The sequence below is a fragment of the Hyperolius riggenbachi genome, chromosome 7 (assembly GCF_040937935.1).
Source record: "Hyperolius riggenbachi isolate aHypRig1 chromosome 7, aHypRig1.pri, whole genome shotgun sequence".
NCBI lineage: Eukaryota > Metazoa > Chordata > Amphibia > Anura > Hyperoliidae > Hyperolius > Hyperolius riggenbachi.
In genome coordinates this window covers 213,504,397-213,529,498 of record NC_090652.1, presented here as the reverse complement: position 1 = coordinate 213,529,498, position 25,102 = coordinate 213,504,397, and the positions used below count along the sequence as shown (strand labels likewise).

General features: G+C 43.5%; 1 protein-coding gene across 1 annotated transcript in view; it reads left to right on the top strand.

Annotated features, from left to right (window-relative positions):
• ORC2 (origin recognition complex subunit 2) overlaps positions 1-25,102 on the top strand; it is a 79,874-nt gene that overhangs the window by 13,160 nt on the left and 41,612 nt on the right. The window contains exons 5-7 of the mRNA XM_068245136.1: positions 20,240-20,332; positions 20,421-20,452; positions 24,791-24,848. Of these exons, the coding sequence (XP_068101237.1) occupies positions 20,240-20,332; positions 20,421-20,452; positions 24,791-24,848 (183 nt within the window). The remainder of the gene's footprint in view (positions 1-20,239; positions 20,333-20,420; positions 20,453-24,790; positions 24,849-25,102) is intronic.

Sequence of the window (25,102 nt, the reverse complement as noted above, 5' to 3'; positions counted from 1 at the left end):
TCTTTAAATCAGGTGGTTGCATTTTTTTTCTTTGGGGTGTGAGGTCACTTCCTCCTACCTACACTGTGAGGGTCACTTCCTCCTACCTACAAACACTCCACCTTTTTCTCAGGGTTTTTGCAACTTCCTGTATGATTAAAGGCAAGCCCGACACATGTCTCTTGATCCTGTGGATTAATTTGTTTTTTATGTCTGTCTACTTCAAACAAATGGCCCCCGCCCTAAAATTAGGTAACCATCCAGTACAGGTAGGTATCTCCCAGCATAGGTATTCAAGGGGCCCCCTAGTATAGGTAGGCACCCCAGTGTAGGTAGCCAAGTTATTGGTCCCATCCCCCCCCCCCTCCCCCCCCAGCATAGGTAGCCACTTCCAGCATACTGTAGGTAGCCAAAGGTGCCCCTCCCCTCTTGTATGGGGCATGGGTGACAGTGGGGGTATGCAGCGTTCTGCTTCTCCTCATCCCCAACACACGCAGACCAGCTGATTGGGGGCAACCCAAAGAGTAGTGAGCGGTGCACATTAACCACACAGCACACTTCAAATGCAGCTAATGAGCAAAGACATCACCGCATCTGAAGTGTACTTTGTGGTCACTGTGTTGCTCTCTCCTCTGTTTACATTTCCGCTGATCTGAGGTCTGTGTGTGATTGTCGTGGATGCAGCAGCGGCCATACAAGCCACAGACAGGGTGGCCCTGGTAGCATGGGAAGCCCTTGCTGTGGGTGAGGCCCAAAGCAGCCGCTAGGTTTGCCTGGGCCAAGTTGCACCCTTCCAAATAAAGATCCTGGCTTTAAGTGCTTAGCAGAGTCTGCAGATCTTTTCCTTCCTCTTTATGGGTATTATATTGCCAAGTGTTAAAGCATTAGAGGTAGTATGAACAGGCCCTAATGCAGGGAAGTGTGCAGCAGCAAACACTTACCAGAGCTCCGAGTGCCATTTTCTGCATTGCTTACAGCTGTTGGCTGCTCTGTTGCATCCTCCGTAGGCTACCAATGTGTGTCACCTAACCTGCATCGGTCTCGTGCAATCACTGGGAGGCATACAGCAGCTGTAAGACCGGCGCCCAGACCTCTGGTAAGTGTATTCCGCTGCTCTATATTAGTGAGGGAGGGGGCTCTGTGGGGAGGGGGGGGGTGGGGGGTGTTGTTAGACGGAAGTCCCCTGTTGCTTGAAATGTGGATAACAGAGAACCAGTCTCAGTGAGCTTGGCAACTCTGGTTCTCAGCATTAAGAGAACAGAGGCGCCAGCAGGATGAAATTGACTAAAAAGTTTTAAAATCGCTTGGAAGTGGTGGACTTACCTCCACTAAGCAGACACGAAAGCCTGTCTGTATAAATATAAGTACATTTATTGAAAAGTACCCCAAAAAGGTGCAACGCGTTTCACAGGCAGCGCCCGCTTCATCGGGCAGTAATATGGGGACAAACTGTTGACAAGAGACAAATAAACATTGCTATAGCAAATTCTGCATTGGGTATTAGATAACATATATGCGAGATTATAATAAACAACAACTCCATGTATTGCGGGAAAAAGCTATCGGTGTTAATAGGATAGGATGACAACTGTAATATGCATCAGTTTGAAGGTAAATCATGCTCCCAAAATGCACTAAAACATTGGTGCCTTCATAATTATATGAGAAGTAGTAAATTGGAGTGAACACTGGGGCAGAACTTTGTCATGCACTAAAAACGCCCCAAAAAGTCAGTGTATTCTATATTAAAAGTGACCACTGGAATGAATAGTTGTAATAATGCTGAAAACATTCCCAAAACAACAGATAAATAAAGGCTGAAAACAGTACATTTAATATAGTTGCAAGTGACAAGACTATCTATAGGGGGTGGGCAATGGGAGTAAAAGAAATACCTTACCAAAATTATTGCAACAGCAAGTGAAGCGCCTCTGTAGCTATGTGAGGACGCTGAGTGCTTTAAATATGTTGCCAGCGGTATGTGGGCCAATTGGGAGCATTGCCTGGGCATTAGTGGGCGGGGTTTGGTGTCTGAGCAACTGGATATGCAGCCAATGGGCTGTTGCCAGTTGTGCTTGTGTAGTTGGTGCGCTGAAAACGACGCACTCCGTATATGTGTCAAGGCGCATGCGCCAATTGCGTAATCGTCTTAGGAGACTCGTGGCCAATAGGCCGTTAGTGGGAGTGACCATAGGGTGGGTGCGACTAAAACGGGGATGGTGGCAAGTGCGCGTGCGCCGAAATCGTCGCCCCACGTGGGTACAACGACACCGGCGCCGCATAAGGAAGTGAGGCGGCCAATGGTGATGTTCATAAGCTGCGTACGTGCAGTGTAGAGATGGGTTTACAGGCGGCCATATTAGCATTGGGAAGGTTACTAAGGGAGAACAGGGTACTAATAGATCGTAGAGGATAAGATGTTGCGCCTGTATAGTAAGCAGTATGGGTAATCTGGGCAGTATAAGGACGGCAGCTAGCGTCCCTAGGTGTTATTCATAGAGGGTGAAACGTTTCTTTGTCTATGAATGGTACAATGTTTCGTGCTGCCATCATGTCGTCAAAAGAGGGTAATGCAGGTCACCTTAAATTAAAAAGTATACAGATTACATCATTATTGTACAACATAAAGAGCCTTATTCAGAGGCACCTTTCTGGGTAGGTTAAGGACATACAAATAAATAATTTAGATAGCTAAGATAATAAAAAATAACAATAACAATACCAATAAAAATAACATCAAAGAAAAACAAAGAAAACACAACAACACAATATTATGTAAAAGTAGCTGTTGTACTGATTACATCATTGGAAAATGCCATTCCCTGGCCATTTTTTCAAGTGCGACCAGTTTGTAGATAAACACAACAGCATACAAAAGCTAAAAGAGAGCGGCCTAGATAAAAGAAAAACAGTGGGAAGAGTGTTTTGTATGGATTTTTAATGTATTTTTTCCAAAACTTTTAGTCCCTCCGGAATGAGGGTTTTTAGAATCTGGATCCAGTACATCTCATATTTTTTAAGATGTTCAGACGCGTTTGGCCATCGTACATCAACTGAGTCAATAAGTGTAATGCTGAAGAATTGTGGGTTATTGTCGTGATGGGTGCAGAAGTGACGTGAAACACTGTGAAGGGGGAATTTATTGATAATGTTTCTTTTGTGTTGGCTGATTCTGCTGCGGGCCAACTGGGTGGTCCTCCCCACATGCTGGAGCCGGCATGGGCAAGAGATCAAATATATTACATATTTTGATTCACAGTTAAGATGTTTTTTGATTGGATATTTCAGAGTGGTGCTAGTTGAAGTAAAAGACGTACAGGTATTAATAAATTGACATGCATTGCAGCGAATTTTGTTGCAAGGAGAGCAGCCAGGCTCCTGATTGGGTGTGGACGTGAGCTGGTCGGTATTAGTAGTGCGTAGTCTGCTGGGTGCCAGTTGGGTGTTCGTCTGTAGGTAATGGATGGCGTTGGAGGCAGTAATGGCCGAAGAAAGGGGTCCTGCTGGAAGATGTCCCACCTGTTTTTGAGGATTAACGATGCCCCCTCCTTTACCAGCAGGCTCGATGACAAGTTTGTAATTATTTTTTTTTTGTAATTTCTTCAGGGCAGTAGATTCATGATGGCTGAGGTTGGATCTGAATGTTTGTGGATTATTATCTATTGTTTGTATGTCATTAAGGACCATGGAGTAAAAAGTGTCAATACTTTACCCTTTGATGCCACAGGGTAGAAACAAGATCTTCCTTTTAACTGAGTAGTGATGAATTTTTTCTGTGTTGAGTTCAGGGTGGGATATGATGGTAGTAGGTAAGTGATAATGAGAGAGATGTGGTCAGTATTGGTGGGGGGTTTGAGATGTTAATTGGCGTAATGTCTTTTTAACCACTTAAGAACTGCAGTCTTAAAACCCCTTAAGGACCAGACACTTTTTTTTCCATTCAGACCACTGCAGCTTTAACGGTTTATTGCTCGGTCATACAACCTACTATCTAAATCAGTGGTCCTCAAACTAAGGCCCGCGGGCCGAATGTGGCCCCCTGAGGCTTTTCTACCACCCCCCCACACTCAGAAATGTATTACTTATAGATGTGGTCAGCTACCTTTTTAAATATTGGTGGTCCGCATATAGAATAGCAGTGCTGGCACCACCTATCCACATGGAATCCAGAAAGCAGTCATTCGCTGGCTTCCAATCAAATTCTACATCAGGTGACACTGCTGTCCATTTGGACTGCAGGTTATCAACTGGGTATGCTTTACTGTCTGGCACACAAAGACTTCTACATCATTTTATGTATACTCCGGCCCCCCAGCAGTCTGAAGTATGTTGACCCGGCCCTCGACCCAAAACGTTTGGGGACCCCTGATCTAAATGAATTTTACCTCCTTTTCTTGTCACTAATACAGCTTTCTTTTGGTGCTATTTGATTGCTGCTGTGATTTTTAGTTTTTATTATATTCTTCAGAAAAGACCTGAATTTTGTCAAAAAATGATTTTTTTTTTTAACTTTCTGTGCTGACATTTTTCAAATAAAGTAAAATTTCTATATACATTTTTGTCTAAATGTATTGTACTACATGTCTTTGATTAATAAATAAGCAAAAAAGCAAAAAGAAAGCAAAAAACCCAACCTCACTCACCAGGAATCATCTGCTCTCAAAAAACTCCAATCTAATCCCGATTTAATCATAAAACCAGCTGATAAGGGCGGAGGAATAGTTATCCTCAACCGCACAGACTACGTGGAAGAAGCGGCCAGGCTCCTGGACAATCCAAAACATTATGAGACACTTACCACTGACCCCACCTTGGACCTCAATAATTCCCTAAAAACCTTCATTAACTCTGCTTTCATGTCAAACCTAATCACAAAGAATGAGAGAAATTTCATTATCAACACACAACCCACTACCCCCATCTTTTACTACCTACCAAAAATACACAAAAACCTTACAAAACCACCAGGTAGACCAATTATCTCCGGCATGAACTCAATCACTTGCAATCTCTCTAAATATCTAGATCAACACCTGCAACCACTCGTACGATCCCTTCCTTCTTATCTTAAAGATTCCCAACAACTCATCCATCTCTTACGCGACATCACCTGGCACACTGACTATGTCTGGCTTACATGCGATGTCACGGCCCTATACACGAACATACCCCATCCCTACGGTCTACAAGCCCTACAACATGCCCTCACCACCAATCCACGCATGCCGCCTACACAACAGTCTTTCTTACTACAATGTGCAGAATTTATACTTCACAATAACATCTTCACCTTTAATGACAAAATCTATCATCAGACCAGCGGGACGGCAATGGGAAGTTCATTTGCCCCCTCATATGCTAACCTTACCATGGGCCTTCTGGAAAATTTAAAATTTGCCCCACACAACCCATTCACTAACAATATAATATTTTACAAACGGTACATAGACGACCTCATATTTATCTGGAAAGGAGATACACTCCTAATCCCAAAATTCATCAGCTATCTTAATTCCAATCCAGCAGAACTCCAGTTCACATTTCACCATCACCCTCTGTCTATAGAATTCCTAGACCTCACATTATACATTGATTCCAATTGCATCAAAACTAAAACTTTTTTCAAACCGGTTGACGCTAACAATTACATACACTTCAATAGCTTTCATCACCACCCTTGGATAACAAATACCCCGTATAGCCAATACAGAAGGATCCACAGGAACTGTACCGATATAACACAATATGACTCACAATCTGAAGTCCTCACTAGAAAATTCATAGACCGTCAGTATCCAAGAAAACTAATAAAGGATGCAAAACATAGAGCAAAACACCCCCACCCACCCCCAGAGAAAAGCCTACAAGATAAGAATACAGATCCACCAAGATTCATTACTCGTTATAATGCCCAACACATCACTATACGTAACATACTCAAAAATCGATGGGACATCCTTATGCAGGATCCCTTCTTGCGACCCCTACTACCGAACACACCACCCGTCACTTTCAGGAGGGCCCCCAACCTTCGTAATCTTCTAGCACCCAGTAAATTACGCACATTAGACAGCAGGTCCCCTCCCACTATTCAACAGTCACAGGAGCCTGGCTGCCTCCCATGCAGGAAAAACCGGTGTCTGGCATGCCAATTCATGCAGTCCGGTTCCTCCTTCACGTCCACAAGTACAGGCATTACACACCCCATTAAGAAACATCTCTCCTGTGAGTCCAGGTACGTCATCTATCTTATCTCATGCCCCTGCCGTCTCCAGTACGTGGGGAGAACCACCCAATTCGCACGATGTAGAATTGGGCAACACAAACGAAACATCACCAATAGTTTCCCCCTTCACAGCGTTTCACGACACTTCAACACTCATCACGAGCACAACCCACTGTTCTTCAACATTATACTGATTGACTCTGTGGATGTCAAAAAACCAAACGCTTCCTTAATTGTTTAGGTTACTAATAATATTTGAGCAAATATTGTCAGTCTTGAAGGAGTGTTTATTGCTCATTAGTACCCTTATGATCACTATTGATGAGTCTGCATAGTACTGTATAGCCCTCTGTCTCACAGCTACTATTGTGCATTATCCGATGTCTAGTATATAGTGGCTATTGTTTATTATTGTTTGTCTTTATTTTGTCTACAGTTGTCCCCAATTTTTGCCTGATGAAGCGGGCTTGACCTGCGAAACGCGTTGCATTTCTGTTTGGGGTACCGTATAAATAAATGTGTTAATTTATACTAACAGGACTTCTCGTTTGCTTTTGGGAGGCAAGCCCACCACTTCCTCCAAGCATTTTTAGAGGTTTTACTTATTTTTATCCTGACTGGCGCCTCTGTTCTACATTCAAAATACACTGTGTCCACTCCTGGTGGAAGGGAGTACCACCCTTTTTCTCTTGCTACAGAGAGCGACTTCTTAGTCCTGAGTGAGGACAGGCAAAATCTCCTCACCTGCTCTTTCAGTGGTTGCCTATATGGTGACCCATGTTTGTGAGTATATTTCTCGCATATGAACATTTGATCATATTATCTGAACATACTGCACCATATCGGGCTCTCGGTTCTCTTTTTGCTTTCTCTCTCCTACAAGCTCAGCTTGGCCAGTTCCAGGAACAGGCGATTATAACCAACCGATAGCAGCCCTACCATGAATTTCATTGAAAACAGATCCATACACAGAGACGACCTGCTGGCCCAGTTTAAAAGAGCCCCACCCATTCTCAGGGTCACTGTTTCCAGCCCTACCAACATCGTCTCATCGGTTCCACCCATTGACCTAAAACCCGTGTTCTCTAAACTTAAAACTGCACTTAAAGATGACTTCTTTCACGCAGCCGACATCGCGATGCAACAAACATATATTGATGAAAAGATCTCACCTGATGGTATCCGAATAAAGACACTCACTGCCTTTCCAAAAGACCTTGTTTTCAGTACAGACTGGTATATTTACCTAGAAGTCTGTACTACGGGCATGATGGAGAGAATAATTGTAAAAAGAAAAACATTAATAGAGGAACTTCAGCCAATTATAAAGGAATGTAGAGATTTCCTACTATTGAATATACACAATGATCAATATTTACCGCTTATGGCGAATTTAACCACTAGAATCAGACGTTTCGAACTAGACACCACGGAGGCTAAGTTGAAGAAACTTAACCGTGATCGTTTGGCCTACGCTGAGCACCGGGAGAGGGAGCGCAAACCACGCCCCACCCCCATTGCCCAGCCGTTAGGTCTCAGTGGTCCACCCCCACCGGGCCCATGCACACTACCACCACCAGTCCCACTCATGAGTCTCAACATCCCTCCACCCCCATTTAGATACCCACCATTCCCACCACCACCCCTCCCACCCACACCCACAGCAAAACACCCACCACCAAACATACCCACTCCCCAGGACCCACACACCCTCCCCACAAACCACACATCCAACACAGGCCCCCCACCACCCATACCCACACCACGATTCACACTGCCCATCCCTCCACCACGCAAAAACCCTCCCCCAAAATCCACTATATTCCATGGAATAGCCCCCCCTCAAAAAAGCTTTGATATCACTAAATCCCTCCCCACCACACCAAAAACTCAACGCACAAAAATAAATAATAATAAAAAAACGCTTACCACTTTGGCCCCACGTTCTGGAGCCGGCAGCAAAAAAACCACCAAAAACCAAACCACTCTCAAATTCAACTTTATTCCAAATGGTCCCCCTACGACTCTATCCAAAATGCCCAATAATACAACATCAGAACATAATACTGACCCTCCAACGACTTTTTCCCAATCGTCCAGCAATACATTACCATTACCTACCAAACCACTTCTAGATACTTCAAGTTCACCAACCCTCATTTCACAAATCAGCATCTGCGATTCTGAGACAGATACATTCAATTACACAATACATCCGGTCACACAGTCTCCAATTCACCACTCTCTGACTTCACCTCACAGCCAACCAGATTGCCTTCCCTCCAATGCCATTCTGGTCAATCACACCCTCTCTCCGTCTTTTTTAGAGCTTCCCTCAGCCCTATCACAGAATATCCTGACCACTCAACTACCGAGCCCCCGATCAGAAAAGGTTTTTCTCCAGCCCATCAACAAAGCAAAACGACAGCTAACAGATATAGAAAAAGAGGAAGTAGAGGGAGGGGTAAAGGGAAAAAGAAACAAAGTCTAACTACACAGGCCCCCCCCGAACCTCTGACCAAATGCATCTTCAACCTATCCAACCACATTTTGACCACCCATGAAACCACTTTGTTGGAAAAAGGTCTTTCATTTTGTCCCACCAACCAAATCAATAGTTTCCAACTTTTCACAGATCTTAATACATACATCCGCAAACTAACTCTCAAGAGGCATTTTGCCATGAAAAATCTCAAAGCCTGCGGGAATACAGACAGCACCTCTCTCATCATTACAGCCAATGACAACATACCAATCACTACAGTTTCCCCCCCCGACCTCAATCTGGAAAAATACATCACCACACAATTGAAAGGAAGATCCAGATTTTACCCGGTAGCATCCAAGGGCTGTTATATAGAGACATTTTACTCCCTCATTTTAAAAGACATACAAAACATACAGGAATCACAGCCAAACTACAAACCCAACCTCACTCACCAGGAATCATCTGCTCTCAAAAAACTCCAATCTAATCCCGATTTAATCATAAAACCAGCTGATAAGGGCGGAGGAATAGTTATCCTCAACCGCACAGACTACGTGGAAGAAGCGGCCAGGCTCCTGGACAATCCAAAACATTATGAGACACTTACCACTGACCCCACCTTGGACCTCAATAATTCCCTAAAAACCTTCATTAACTCTGCTTTCATGTCAAACCTAATCACAAAGAATGAGAGAAATTTCATTATCAACACACAACCCACTACCCCCATCTTTTACTACCTACCAAAAATACACAAAAACCTTACAAAACCACCAGGTAGACCAATTATCTCCGGCATGAACTCAATCACTTGCAATCTCTCTAAATATCTAGATCAACACCTGCAACCACTCGTACGATCCCTTCCTTCTTATCTTAAAGATTCCCAACAACTCATCCATCTCTTACGCGACATCACCTGGCACACTGACTATGTCTGGCTTACATGCGATGTCACGGCCCTATACACGAACATACCCCATCCCTACGGTCTACAAGCCCTACAACATGCCCTCACCACCAATCCACGCATGCCGCCTACACAACAGTCTTTCTTACTACAATGTGCAGAATTTATACTTCACAATAACATCTTCACCTTTAATGACAAAATCTATCATCAGACCAGCGGGACGGCAATGGGAAGTTCATTTGCCCCCTCATATGCTAACCTTACCATGGGCCTTCTGGAAAATTTAAAATTTGCCCCACACAACCCATTCACTAACAATATAATATTTTACAAACGGTACATAGACGACCTCATATTTATCTGGAAAGGAGATACACTCCTAATCCCAAAATTCATCAGCTATCTTAATTCCAATCCAGCAGAACTCCAGTTCACATTTCACCATCACCCTCTGTCTATAGAATTCCTAGACCTCACATTATACATTGATTCCAATTGCATCAAAACTAAAACTTTTTTCAAACCGGTTGACGCTAACAATTACATACACTTCAATAGCTTTCATCACCACCCTTGGATAACAAATACCCCGTATAGCCAATACAGAAGGATCCACAGGAACTGTACCGATATAACACAATATGACTCACAATCTGAAGTCCTCACTAGAAAATTCATAGACCGTCAGTATCCAAGAAAACTAATAAAGGATGCAAAACATAGAGCAAAACACCCCCACCCACCCCCAGAGAAAAGCCTACAAGATAAGAATACAGATCCACCAAGATTCATTACTCGTTATAATGCCCAACACATCACTATACGTAACATACTCAAAAATCGATGGGACATCCTTATGCAGGATCCCTTCTTGCGACCCCTACTACCGAACACACCACCCGTCACTTTCAGGAGGGCCCCCAACCTTCGTAATCTTCTAGCACCCAGTAAATTACGCACATTAGACAGCAGGTCCCCTCCCACTATTCAACAGTCACAGGAGCCTGGCTGCCTCCCATGCAGGAAAAACCGGTGTCTGGCATGCCAATTCATGCAGTCCGGTTCCTCCTTCACGTCCACAAGTACAGGCATTACACACCCCATTAAGAAACATCTCTCCTGTGAGTCCAGGTACGTCATCTATCTTATCTCATGCCCCTGCCGTCTCCAGTACGTGGGGAGAACCACCCAATTCGCACGATGTAGAATTGGGCAACACAAACGAAACATCACCAATAGTTTCCCCCTTCACAGCGTTTCACGACACTTCAGCACTCATCACGAGCACAACCCACTGTTCTTCAACATTATACTGATTGACTCTGTGGATGTCAAAAAACCAAACGCTTCCGATCAATTGAAAAAATATGAAATGTTCTGGATTCAAACTCTCAAAACACTTATGCCGGAAGGCCTAAATGAAGTATTAGAAAAAATATACTAAACACCCCCATTCCGTTTTTCTTTTAACCAGTCGCTCTCTCTTATCGTTACGTTTTATACACCATAATGAGTTGTTTCGATTTTACTGATTTTATACATGTATCCAGTTTTATTCATCTTTATGTTTTTTATGTAATTTTTTTACTAATTTGCATCTCTATGACAATATTCTTTTCTGTGAGCATATGAACAAGTGACGTCTATATAGCATATAACATATGATGTGATGGAAACATGCAAAATAGACAGTATCGTTATGATCAGGCCTAATCTTACCATATTACAACATGGTTCACATAGCTTTATTTTAATCATAGAGCCATCTGTATTTTTACTGATGATGTTTTCAAATCTAGACCCGGCCATTACCTGTTAATCCTCGATGCCTTTCAACGTTTTTTATATTGCGTATATTTTGCATAGTTTGATTTTATAACAGGCTAGAATTAATGTCATTTATAGGTTATTCCTCATACAAACTAACTATAAGTGCTTGTTGCAGTCTTCGGCCACTAGATGGCAGCATAAAACCTCTCAGTAAAAATAACTGAATGTATTTTGATTTATATGTCTGCAAATGTAATATATGTCCGGTTTTTAAATACTTTTGCTCCACACGTATTTTCCCACACTTAGGCTCTTATATGTCTACTTGAATAAAACTACTTTGATGGTATTTGAGGACACAATGCAGCAATAGTATTAATACGAACAAGAAGGGCAATTGTGCCCGTTCTAGCAATGGCTCCACGCTCCCATACGCTCTATGCGTAATAACGTCAAACGGGACGCATGCGCTGTACATACAGTAGGGCCACACTAGTTCGCGCGGGCTGACACGCACTACGCCTGCGCGCATTACTGGTCTACGTGGCGCGGCGTGAAACCACGCCCAGCCACAGCGGATTGGCGCTCCCTCCACTAACAAGTCCTCCCCACACTTGATGAGCACGCCAGACGGACAGGCGTTGCTTAGCAACACACCCCACATACCCACACTGGCTGTAGCACGCCAGTACGTCCAGCCTCTGACGCAGCCACATCCTATTGGCCATCAGGCACACTCTCCTTGCCTACACCCCGCCCATCCTTACCCCACACGCCCTCCTCCACCTTTCCCTCCATTTCCACACATTAAATACGCTACTAGCGCCCACGACCTGTTACTGAGGCGCTATTCCTGTCATTACAGACCTACTGGTAAGTGCTTGTTTTTCTACTCCCTGGAAACGGCCCATTCTGAGTCTGCCTTACATACACTTTGCTCATTTCCCCCTCATTCACACCCCTCCTGCTCGCTCACTCTGCAGTCATTCTATATAGCTGTGTGTTTACAATTTCTCCTCAGCCACACATACCATCCACTTCAACATAACATCCGCTCCCTCCTCCCCCCCCCCCCCCCCCCCGTCTGTACACTCCAACATGATACCATTCTGCTTACCTTGTTTTAATTGTTTAGGTTACTAATAATATTTGAGCAAATATTGTCAGTCTTGAAGGAGTGTTTATTGCTCATTAGTACCCTTATGATCACTATTGATGAGTCTGCATAGTACTGTATAGCCCTCTGTCTCACAGCTACTATTGTGCATTATCCGATGTCTAGTATATAGTGGCTATTGTTTATTATTGTTTGTCTTTATTTTGTCTACAGTTGTCCCCAATTTTTGCCTGATGAAGCGGGCTTGACCTGCGAAACGCGTTGCATTTCTGTTTGGGGTACCGTATAAATAAATGTGTTAATTTATACTAACAGGACTTCTCGTTTGCTTTTGGGAGGCAAGCCCACCACTTCCTCCAAGCATTTTTAGAGGTTTTACTTATTTTTATCCTGACTGGCGCCTCTGTTCTACATTCAAAATACATTGATTAATAAATAGATACTTATTGGATTTTTTTTGTTTGGGTAAAAGTTATAACGTTTACAAACTATGGTGCAAAAAGTGAATTTCCCCAGTTTGAAGCATCTCTGACTTTTCTGAGCACCTGTCATGTTTCATGAGTTGCTAGAATCCTAGGATAGTATAAATACCCCCCAAATGACCCCATTTTGGTAAGAAGACATCCCAAAGTATTCACTAAGAGGCATGGTGAGTTCATAGAAGATTTTATTTTTTGTCACAAGTTAGCGGAAAATGACACTTTGTGACAAAAAAAAAAAAAGTTTCCATTTCTGCTAACTTGTGACAAAAAAAAAAAAATGAAATCTGCCACGGACTCACCATGCCCCTCCCTGAATACTTTGGAGTGTCTACTTTCCAAAATGGGGTCATTTGTGGGGTGTTTACTGTCCTGGCATTTTGGGGGGTGCTAAATTGTAAGCACCCCTGTAAAGCCTAAAGGTGCTCATTGGACTTTGGGCCCCTTAGCGCACCTAGGCTGCAAAAAAGTGTTACACATGTGGTATCACCGTACTCAGGAGAACTAGTATAAATTGTTTTGGAGTGTATTTTTACACATCAGAATCAGAATCGTTTATTTTTCCAGTAACCCTCCAGGACAGGTAACTACGAGATTTGGCCCCTCCCAGGAAACAGGAAACATCCACTTGGTCTCTCTATAAGTTTAGATCCACCGCAGGTGTCCGGCAGTATGGATGTTTCCTGTTCCCTGGAACAGGTCTCTCTGTAAGGTGTCCGAGTCCTGGAGAGCCTGGGCGGCTAAGGGCTTTGGGCATGCTGCTGGGGATTTATGCTGACCGATAAATGCGGAGCTCAGTAGTGTGGAACCAGTGGCTTATCTCCCTCAAACGCATGATGTTCAGGTGATGGCGACAGGGGGGAGGCTGTAGCGAAGACGCTCTTTTGGCAGAGGCCGCTGGCACGGTTGTTGGACGCTGGGGGAGACAAAGCGGTAAGCGGAGGCCATGCGCATGGTTTCCCTCAACCAAGATGGCGGCACGGACGTTTCCGGTGTTGCTGTAACGTCACTTCCGCACGCCAGAAGGGAAGAGCTACAGCGGTTCGGCGTTCACTTTCACTATCCATTAAACTGTGTGAGAGATAAACGCTGCTCAGGAGGCTGGGATTCAAGGCAGGAGGCCAAGAAGGATACCAAAGCCGACAAGCCTGAGACGGATCCAAACAAACAAGACGCAGGAGCGGTGAGATAAAACTGATTTGGATTCGTTTTTACAGCTAGCCTTAGCTGTTGGGGCAAAGTTTAGCTAAGAATTGTTTGTTTAGCTAAAATGGTATGTTTGACTAGGGTTGTTTTGTCGTTTTTTCAGAGTAAAATACTGCTGATTAAACGGACAGGCCCAGGTCCAAACGTTGCCCTATGTGCAATACTAAGTGGACACATGTATGTGCTAAAACTGGATTAAGCAGGCATAATTGCACTGCTTAATCAGGAGTCTGCTACTTCATATAAATACTTAATGAATGCAATGAGAAGTGAAATGATTGAGTTAATTAAGGCTTTCAGAGAAGCAATGGTGGTTTCGGCTACACAAGCACCTGTTAATGTTGTTACAGATAAAAGTCCTTGTGCCAATTAATATTGAAACTACTTTTTTTGCACGGGCTGGGGTGATTATAACTCCGCCAGTTATTGACAATATACCTGCTTCCATATCAGATGAAATTGTTAGTAATGTATCTGTTGGACGGTGGTTTGTGCATAAAAAAGCTACAGTTAAATCTAATAGACAGTTTTGTCTGATTCTAAACCAGAGAATGTTTTTAATTCTGAGGGTAAAGAGGAGTATGCAAAGCAAATCTGAAAGAGTTAGATTTGCAGCAAGTGAAACTGAAAAGCTTTGTATAATGCATTAGTTTTTTAAAACTGACAAGCCACAAAGGACTTCTTTACATGAGGAATTATATGCAGGAGTAGAAGGCTAACCACTAGGATTTTTTGTACATACTTCAAAGGAAAAGTTTTTTTTTTTTTTTTTTCCCTTTTTCATAAGAGCATAGCTAACACTGGGACAAGTGTCCTAAGTTATATTGCAAAAAGGCTGTGTGCATCTAATACCAGATGAACCCTTATATACCTGGCGTTGCAGATAAGGCCTAATTAGCTTATTCATGAGACTCTGCTCAAGCAAATCTGCATTCGCTTTTGCATGCCAGGATATGTAGAGTTTTGCCAACTAACTCACCACAAAGTTTCCTAAGTTGGATGCTGTCTTTTCTTAAATTAAAATGAATTAGCTTTTGAAGGCATTGATAATATAAAAGAACCTTCAAAAAAAAAAAAAAAAAAAAAAAAAAGTTCGTTTTAAAAGAAAACTTGGACAGCTACTGGTGAAAAGTTTCAGCCTGCTGCAGCAACTACACTAGTTGCTCGCACTTTAAATATAGGGATGAAGTTTCTGAATGGAGTCAGTTTACATAGTCTGGACTCTTCTGATTCCAGGAGGATACACAATAGGCATCGGTCTGAAAGATGCTTATTGACAGGTACTGATTGAACGAAAACTGAAGGTATCACTTTCAATTCAGTTGCCTTTCCTTTAGAATAAAATCGGCACCCAGAATATTTACAAAAATTATTTAGTAAATAGTTGCCAAACTTCACAGGAAAGAAATTAATTCCTTACCAGTTAATGCATCATAGAGTTAGTGATTACAGAACTGAAAAAAGCTGGATGAGTAATCAGCATAGAAAAATTTCAAATACAACCATCTCGGATAATTCCGTGCCTAGGATTTGTGATAAACGAAAAATTGTCTTAGGGGAACAAAATTGTTCAAGTTGATGAACTTAGCGTTATACCGGGCATACACTGCTCGTTTATTGCGCCGGACCGAGCCAGCGGCTCGATGCCAGCGCATCCCCGCTCGTGCGCGCAGATCGATTGCCGCTCGTCCCCTTCCTTATAAGCGCCCGATTCCCTGCCATTGTCTGCCGGCGGGAATCGAGTGGGCGCGGGTCGAGCGGCATGATCGGGCCAGCTGAATATTATCAGCTGGCCGGATACGCTGCTTGGTACACGGTACAGAAACGTATCGTGTATCGCCCAACATTAGAGAGTCTAGTGTTAGCAGAGGACAATCTGAAGTCGTTCGCAGTTGTATGTCCTAAAGGGCTCAATGAACAATCTTGCAGACTTCCTCAGTCGGACTCAAACGTCGATTGTGGAGTGGACTTGGAATATAGCAGGTGGATAACCCGGATGGGGGAGAATACCAGAGGTAGAGTTGTTCTCAGGAAGATAATGAATTCAGAGACGGCTGTAATTTTAGCTGCACCCAGTTGGGACAAGATTGTGGTTTCAGCTATGGTTGAATATGAAGTTTGCAGGACCGATATTGTTAGCAATAATGGACAATCTAATCACAGTTCAAGAGGTGAACATTCCTCAAGTAATAAATTTGAATCTAGCGGACTTGCTAGTGAAAAGTCTATTCTCAGGGGAAAAGGACTATCAAACAGAGTGATTGAATCTTTGCTGAATAGTTAGAAAGTGAACTTATATAAAATTCATGACCTGTGCTTACAGGAGTCTGTTTTTAAAGGTAGCCATACACTGTTTAGATTAACAGCAGACAGATTATCAGATAGATTTCTGATCTATCTGATGTGTTTAGGTGCATTGGGGTCAATGCAGATTGATAAGCAATCTCTTCAGATCGATATCGATCGGCCGAAAATCGACTGGGTGTGGGCTTCTTAAGTCTGCTGAAATAGGGACAATTTTGGGGTTTTTGCAAAACTGTGTTAATGGTCGGACCCTGAACACTATTAGGGTGCAGATCTCTACATTATCAGGTTTTTTTTTACATAAGCAGTTGGCTAATGATCCTTTAAGTATTAGATTTTGAAGTCTGTGGAGCGGAAAAGGCCGGTTCTGGTGAAACCGTTTCCAAAATAGGATTTATTGACTGTACTAAAAGCTTTGACATTTTCTTCTTTTGTGCCAGCGGAAGAATTAGGCTTAGGACTTATAACGCTAAAAGCGGTCTTTTTAGTAGCCATAACTTCTACAAGATGCATAAGTAAATTGGAGGCACTGTCATGTAAAAAACTGTCCTGCACAATATATGATAGAGTTGTTCTCTGAACTAGTGAAGAATTCCTGCCAAGGTCAGAGATAGGTTTCACAGATGTCAAAAAATTATATCTCCTTCCTTTTGACACTGATCCATTGAAGGAAAAGGAAATAAATGGATTATGTTAGATGTAAGGAAAAATCTAATAGAATAGCTAAAGAAAGTAAAGATACCAGAAAAGCAGAACATTTATTTGTTAATTTTTCTGGCAAGTTAATAGGCCAGAAGGCATCAAAAAAGACTATAGATAGATCAATCTGTGCATTGTGGAAGCGTATAAAAACATGAATTTAGAAATTCCCGGTGAAGTAAAGGCTCATTATACCAGGGCAACGGCTACGACCTGAGCTTACAGAGCTGGAGTGTCTCCAATGGAGATATGTAAAGCGGCGACATGAAAAAATATCTACACATTCATGTGCCACTACAAGTTGAATCGGATGACTGCAAGGGAGTTTGGAAGAGAAGTCCTGCAAGCGGTCAGCCCGCCCTAAGGTTGGTGAGATTTATTTCTCGCTCATCATCTCGTAGTTACCTGTCCTGGAGTGTTACTGGAAAAACCCTAAGCTAGCTAACGGGTAGATTTATTTTAGGTAACCCTCCAGGACAGGTTGCGAACCCACCCATTTTAAAATTAAGTATATGTATATCATGTATATGTAATACTGTATACGTTATGTGTATATATGATAAATTGCAATGTATAATTAGGGTAGTCTGGTGTGTAGACCATGTTCAGGGTTTCTTGAATACATACTGCCGGACACCTGCGGTGGATCTAAACTTATAGAGAGACCAAGTGGATGTTTCCTGTTTCCTGGGAGGGGCCAAATCTCGTAGTTACCTGTCCTGGAGGGTCACCTAAAATAAATCTACCCGTTAGCTAGCTTAGGGTTTCGCCAAGTACAACGGGGGTTGTACCCGGAATTATTTTTGGCTCATACAGGGTCGGTGATGGTACAAACACATACATGCAATTCTACAACACATACAATCAGGTACAGTATGGAACAAAGTAAGCATATACCTATATATACATACAGCACATAACTATAGTGAAGGACGCGTGGGGAAGTCTGGAGTGCTGTGTGAGGGGAGCAGCCACATCTACTGGCGGCGCTCGCTCTGCTCTGCAGCAGTTCCAGATGCCCCGCAGTGTGTCCTGAAAAAAGTCGATAGAGAAAGAGAGATAGAAGAGAGAAGGGATAGCTAAAGGGGGAATGAGGAAGAAAGAGAGAGAACCAAAGCAGGAGGAGAGAGGCAGAGACCTTTTAAGGCTGCAGGGTGAACCCCCCTTGGGTACAGTCCAACAAACAGCCCGCTAAGCAAAGCAAGCCCTGGCTTGCTGCCCTATCTAAGGTGGTCATGACCATAATCCATTTGCTGGTGGTTGCAGGCAGAGGGGCCCGGTACTCCTGGGAGCAGGTCTGATGGAGGAGAACAAGGCCTTCCAGAGCTCGTGGGGATCCAGGGCTGCTGTGTAGGCTGGTCTGAGTGGCCTGGTGGATGATGGCAGAGGGGACTCCAGCGCTGCACTGTGCTGACGATCACTGCAGGCTCGGTGGTGGGGAGCAGGGCCTGGCTTAGGCAGGCTCCTGGTCCTCATATCATCGCAGGGCAGCTACATTCCTCGGGAGCATCCTGTTGCCCCGGCAGCAGAGTTGAAGCTGCACCATGGCATCCTGTGGGTCACTGTACCTCGTGGCGGAGGCTGGAGGGGCTGGCTCGGGGCAAGAGTCAGGCAGCGAAGGTGCCAGAGCTGAGAGAATCAGCTGTACCTCGTGGCGGTGGCTGGAGGGGCTAGCTCGGGGAGAGAGTCGGGCAGCGTCAAGGGAGCCGGAGCACGTGCGCCCGAACAGCTGATCAGCCAGCATGGGTATGTGTAAAAATACACCCCAAAAAACATTATACTACTTCTCCTGAGTACGGGTTCTGTGCGCATGCACGCACCCGGCTTTATTTGAGAGCGGGGGCTGGTATGTGCACACTTACTCCAATTTATGTGGCACAGGTTTGATCAGTGGAATAGGGTTATTTGTATGTAGACTGGATATTATTGATTCCAAACGGCACATATGTGTGTATGCGCACGCCCGCACATTTTTTGTGGGGACGTGGGCATGCACACATGCACTCTGCACTTTATTTGTATATATTTACTAGTGGTAGGCATTTGTCACTTTTTTCCTCACGACTGGCACTTTTGGCACTTTAAAGGATCGCCTTGTTTAAATGTAGCGCCTGCAGGGACCCACTATTATAAGACTCATTCTAGATGTTATCATCATTGACTAATATTGGGGGTTAATTATCCATTATAAATGGCAGCCTCTGGGAGTTTTTACCTGGTTTTTAATTGTTTTTAATATATCCAGCTTGTTGTAATTAAGAAATAAAGATTATTTTTGCATATGAAATCTGATTCATAGGTTATTGTTGGTTAATTATGGTTTGCCCTAGATGGCTATCTCTTTTTGATTGATATAATTAGCTCTTGGTTGATTGCCACGGGGCATAATAAAGGTGCATAAGGATGCACACATGGTAGTGCTCAAATTTTTGTGTATGTTACATGGGTCGATCGGGCGGCCGATTAGCCGCCGAATCGACCCCAGCCGCGTCCCCGCGGATCTATCCCCGCTCGTCCCTGCCAGCGCTTCCTTATCAGCGCTCGATTCCCTGCCATTGTCCGCCGGCGGGGATCGAGCGGGCGGGAGTCGAGCGGCTTGATCGGGCCTGCTGAATATTATCAGCTGGCCTGATCAGAAACGTACCGTGTATCTCCAGCATTAGAAGGTCAGTTCAACTCTTTTTCCCTCTACACCCCTACAGTACTCCTTTAAAATCACATTTCATCCACCTTCTTTCACTCCTGTCTATAGTATATCTATGTCCACTAGCAGACTCTCTCGGATAAATTGTGCTGGGTGGGTTTACCTGACTTTTACCTATTTAACCCTGAGATGATTTAAGTAAAGATATACTATATACTTTGTTTATATTGGCTCACTGTCGGCTCAGGATGTAGGATTATTTTTAATTTGGGAAGTATAATAATAATGTTTTAAGAAAGGTTAAAGCTTGTCTAGTAAATAAAAGGTGCAATAAATTCCATCACATAACAAAACAAATAACTGGTGAATTGTGTCTTTATGCTCTGACTGTGCAGTTTTGTTTTTACTTGCAAGCTTCTGAGATGGCTAGAACACCAGCGAAAACTGTCAAATTTTCCATATCGGATAGTCCCGAGGAAGCTGTGAGTCCACCTCCAAGCAGCAAGAGTATGTAGTACACCATCACTTTTCATAGCAAACACAAATTTATTTAGCAAATTCGCTAAATTGCTGATGTTAATTGTCGTTTTTACAGAGCAATCTGCAGCAATGAAAACTCCTTCTAAGGTGAGCGAAAGCTTGTTTCCTGATTTGATTGTTTGCTGCGAGTTATTTGTCTCTTTGCTCCATACAGTTAAAGTGAACCTGAAGCATCGTGTGACATGATGAGATAAACACAATCCCACATGATACTAGCCCCACTAAGAATTTACCTGAAGCCTCTGTGTCCAAGTACAGGAAGAGCTAAACTTGAGTTGTTATCTATGCAAAAGAGCTTCTCTAAGCTAGCCAACTCAGTCCAGTATTTTGAAGAGCTTAAACAGCCAGGAAACGGTGACATACAGCTTGAGATAAGGGTTTACTGCAGGAAGGTCCAAAGGGTCACTTTCTCTGCTTTGTTTTATAGCTTAAAATACAGAGTGTGAATTCTAAACTGCGATAGTCTGATGCAATGATATAAATAAAGCTATATAACTGAAAATAAAAATGAGACTCTTTTCTTTGCTACTAATGTTGTATTTATTACCCATGCTATACATCCAATTCATTATCTCATCAGTTTATTTTTGCTTCAGGTTTACTTTAAAGAGAGTCTGAAGCGAGAATAAATCTCGCTTCAGACCTCATAGATAGCAGGGGCACATGTGCCCCTGCTAAACCGCCGCTATCCCGCGGCTTAACGGGGGTCCCTTCACCCCCAAATCCCCTCGTTTCAGCGGGGGAGCGCTTCCTGGTTGGGGCAGGGCGTCTGTCAGCGCGTATCTCCGCCTCTCCCCCGCCCCTCTCAGTCTTCCTTCACTGAGAGGGGCGGGGGAGAGGCGGCGATGCGCCGCTGATAGACGCGACTGGAGGCAGGGCTGCAGCCGTTAGCCCTGCCTCCAGGAGCGGCCAAGTCTGCGACCAAGTGTCGCAGTGGGGGGTTTGGGGGTGAAGGGACCCCCGTTTAGCGGCGCTATAGCAGCGGTTTAGCAGGGGCACACGTGCCCCTGCTAACTATGAGCACCGAAGAGAGGTTTATTCTCGCTTCAGAGTCTCTTTAAAGGGGCACTACAGCGAAAAACTGTAAAATTTAAAATATATGCAAACATTTTTTCCAGAGTAAAATGAGTCATAAATTACTTTTCTCCTATGTTGCTGTCACTTACAGTTGGTAGTAGAAATCTGACAGAAGTGACGGGTTTTGGCCTAGTCCATCTCTTTATAGGGGATTCTCAGGGATATATTTAATTTCAGAATCACTTAGTTAATGGCAGTTGCTCTGTCCAACTGCCAAACAACTGTGTAGGGAACAGGGAAGCTGGCAAGCATCATTGTTTAAATTCTTTTTAGGGAATATCTTTATAAAGAATAAAAGCCCTGCTAAAAAATCCCCTATGAAGAGATGGACTAGCCCAAAACCTGTCACTTCTGTCAGATTTCTACTGCCTACTGTAAGTGACAGCAACATAAGAGAAAAGTAATTTATGGCTCATTTTACTCTGGAAAAATTGAATTCTTATTTGTATATGTTTGCAAATATTTTAAATTTTACAGTTTTTCGCTGTAGTGCCCCTTTAAGTGTTTTGCTACATTTAGGCTTCTAGGTGGATAATTCCTTCATGCAACAGTTGTTACTAACAGGAGTCCTGCCAAGTAGCTGTTTGAGTAAGACCATCAGGGAGCTGTGATTTGTTAAAATTTTAATTGCACATTGCAGCCCAGCATGAAAATTATTGAAGAACTAGAGATCAGTCTGTGTTGCAGTTTTTGTAGCGACGTGACAAAGCACCTCAAATAGTCCATGGTGGATCTTGTCAATTTCATTTATGCACTTGTTTTATTACGATGCTAAGAGGCTTTTATGGTATGTACAGGCACAAGATTTTTCTCTTTTAAGATGTTCATGATCTTGCTTCAGTACGGGTGTTTCTGATGTTATGGTGGATCACTGATGTTATGGTGGATCACTGATGTTATGGTGGATCACTCCTTTCCAGTGTATGTTTGTGTCTGTACGGTGATCATTCCTAAAACTGTGGCCCAAAATAATCAATGATCATCCTGAGCAACAGTAATTGAACATATGTACATACCTTACGCCTGTGTGGCTACGCAAATGGAAATTAATGAGGATTATATTCGTTATAAGCTGTAGCAGTGATTATAAAAATTTGATTTCTATGCTAATGCGCTTAATAAATCAGATCTTGAGCTTAATAAATCGAGCCTTGTATGCATTAGGGAGATTTTCAGGAGCGTTTCAGTGCCAGCGATCACCAAACCACTGTAACAATGTATACTTACTGTATGTGACCATTCTCACTGCAGCGTTTGTGATTTGTATAAATCGCAAACACATTGCATGCAGCATTTTGCCCACAATCGCATTGTAATTCTCGTTCTCCAGAACTAGAAACCCAACCGCCAAAACATTTGCACCGCAATGTTGTGTATTGCATTCAGGGTGTGAACAAACCCTCAATGCTTCAAGCAACTGATCCCATTAATCAACAGACGTGTTCATTATTTGGTGAAGCTAAGGTGCATGCTAGCAGAGTGTTTATGCTTCTGAGTAATCTATAGTAGAGAGGCCTGCGCAGGTTCACTTTTTCATACCCGCACCCCACCCGCGACCCGCTTTCTGGTGAATTTGATACCCGCAACCCGACTTGCACCCGCAGAACCGCTACCCGCACCTGACCCGCGACCCTCTTTCTGGTGAATTTGATACCCGCAACCCGACCCGCAGAACCACTACCCGCACGCGACCCGCTTTTTTACATTTTCTTCTAAAGTGCACATTTAAAGTAACATTGGGGAGCTGTAAAGTTAATAAAACCTATTTTTATACACAAACCAAATTTAAAGAAGGTTTTTAGCTTGCTTTCACTACCCGCGACCCGCACCCGCAGACCGCTACCCGCAACCCTACCCGCACTCGCTACCCGCACCTGCAGCTTAACCTGCTGAGCGGTCTGGACAAGCTCAGCTCGTCCAACACCGCCAGAGGCTGCCGCTCAGGCCCTGCTGGGCCGATTTTCACCAAATAAAGTGCAGCACACGCAGCCGGCACTTTGCCAGCCGCGTGTGCTGCCTGATCGCCGCTGCAGCGCGGCGATCCGCCGCGTGCAGCGGCGAAAGAGGGTCCCCCCAGCCGCCCGAGCCCAGCGTAGCCGGAACAAACCGTTCCGGCCAGCGCTAAGGGCTGGATCGGAGGCGGCAGACGTCAGGACGTCGGCTGACGTCCATGACGTCACTCCGCTCGTCGCCATGGCGACGAGGGAAGCGAAACACGGAGGGCCGCTCATTGCGGCCTTCCGTGTTATTTCTTGCCGCCGGAGGCGATCAGAAGATCGCCTCCGGAGCGCCCTCTAGTGGGCTTTCATGCAGCCAACTTTCAGTTGGCTGCATGAAATAGTTTTTTTTTTATTAAAAAAAAACCCTCCCGCAGCCACCCTGGCGATTTAATCAGAACGCCAGGGTGGTTAAATCAATTCGGGTACCCGAACCAGACCCGCATTTCGGGTTACCCGCAGGTACCCGACCTGCTGCAGGTCTCTAATCTATAGTACAGCTACTTGTAAAGTTACCTAGTGGAGCTGTGCATTGGCAATTTGGAAAATGGCAATTTTCTGCATCTAGCAACAGAGCTGCTGCTGTAGGAGTGGTTTGATTATATTACAGCAGAAGTCTACGCAACTTCAAGTTTCTGCTGGTGTGACAAATCAGCAGCTCCATTGTATAGCAATAACTGCACCTGTGGTAGAGATCTACAAGAAATATCTTACTGCCATTACCATCAATTCATGGTATGTGACATTTCCCTAAATTAGCAATAAGCTTGGGATTTTCAGCATGATTCTGGCACTACTGGCCTAGCTTTCACAGATCTGACCATTCAAGGAAAGGATAGACTTCTTTCATGGGCCTTTATAAATAAATGTAATAAGTCAATTTAGCGCTACTCATAAAAGTTAGTACGTCTTTGTGCTCAAAATGCTTTAGTATCCCTCGCCAATATCTAATAAATGGGAGGCTTACCAGGCCATTATAACAGACCAAACCACAAAGCTGAACACAGGCTTAGGTGTGCAAGTTCTCATCACAGGCTATGCAGGATAACACTGAGGTCCTCACTGAACCCATACATTTTGAAAACAAAGGTTTACTACCAATTTTTATGAATAGTGCTGCATTTACTTCTGATTGAATTGACTTGTGAACTGTTTGGACTAGTCTTCTATTCAGCAGCTTTATGCAGTATTGAGTTGTTGCTGATTAATTCTGTATTTTATATAATATATGCTTTGCTTATTATCAGGTTAGGTTGTAATTATCCAATCAAATTAAAACTTTGGCTATATATCAGCAATAATTTATTTTGCTATAACAAATCTCATCACTTTTTCATTTTACTTTTAAAAGGGAAGAAAGAATGAATTTATCTCCACCACACCTCATAGACTGAGGAAAAGACTGTCAGGTAAGATCCATACTTTATTGACCTGTCTTTTGTTTTTTTTTTCCTTTAAAGCGATATTGTCACCATAAAAATAAAATTTCAACAGCAACTGGTCTGAGTGTATTAAGTGATAAAGTTGCTAATCCTGCATTCAAAACTTGCAAAACTTTTTCTGCTGTTATGGTTTTTAGTTATCACATACTTTAGGAGCACTGGCCCTAGTGCCAAACAGTGCCAAAGAGTTGAATGCTGGGAGTTCTTTTTATCTATAATAT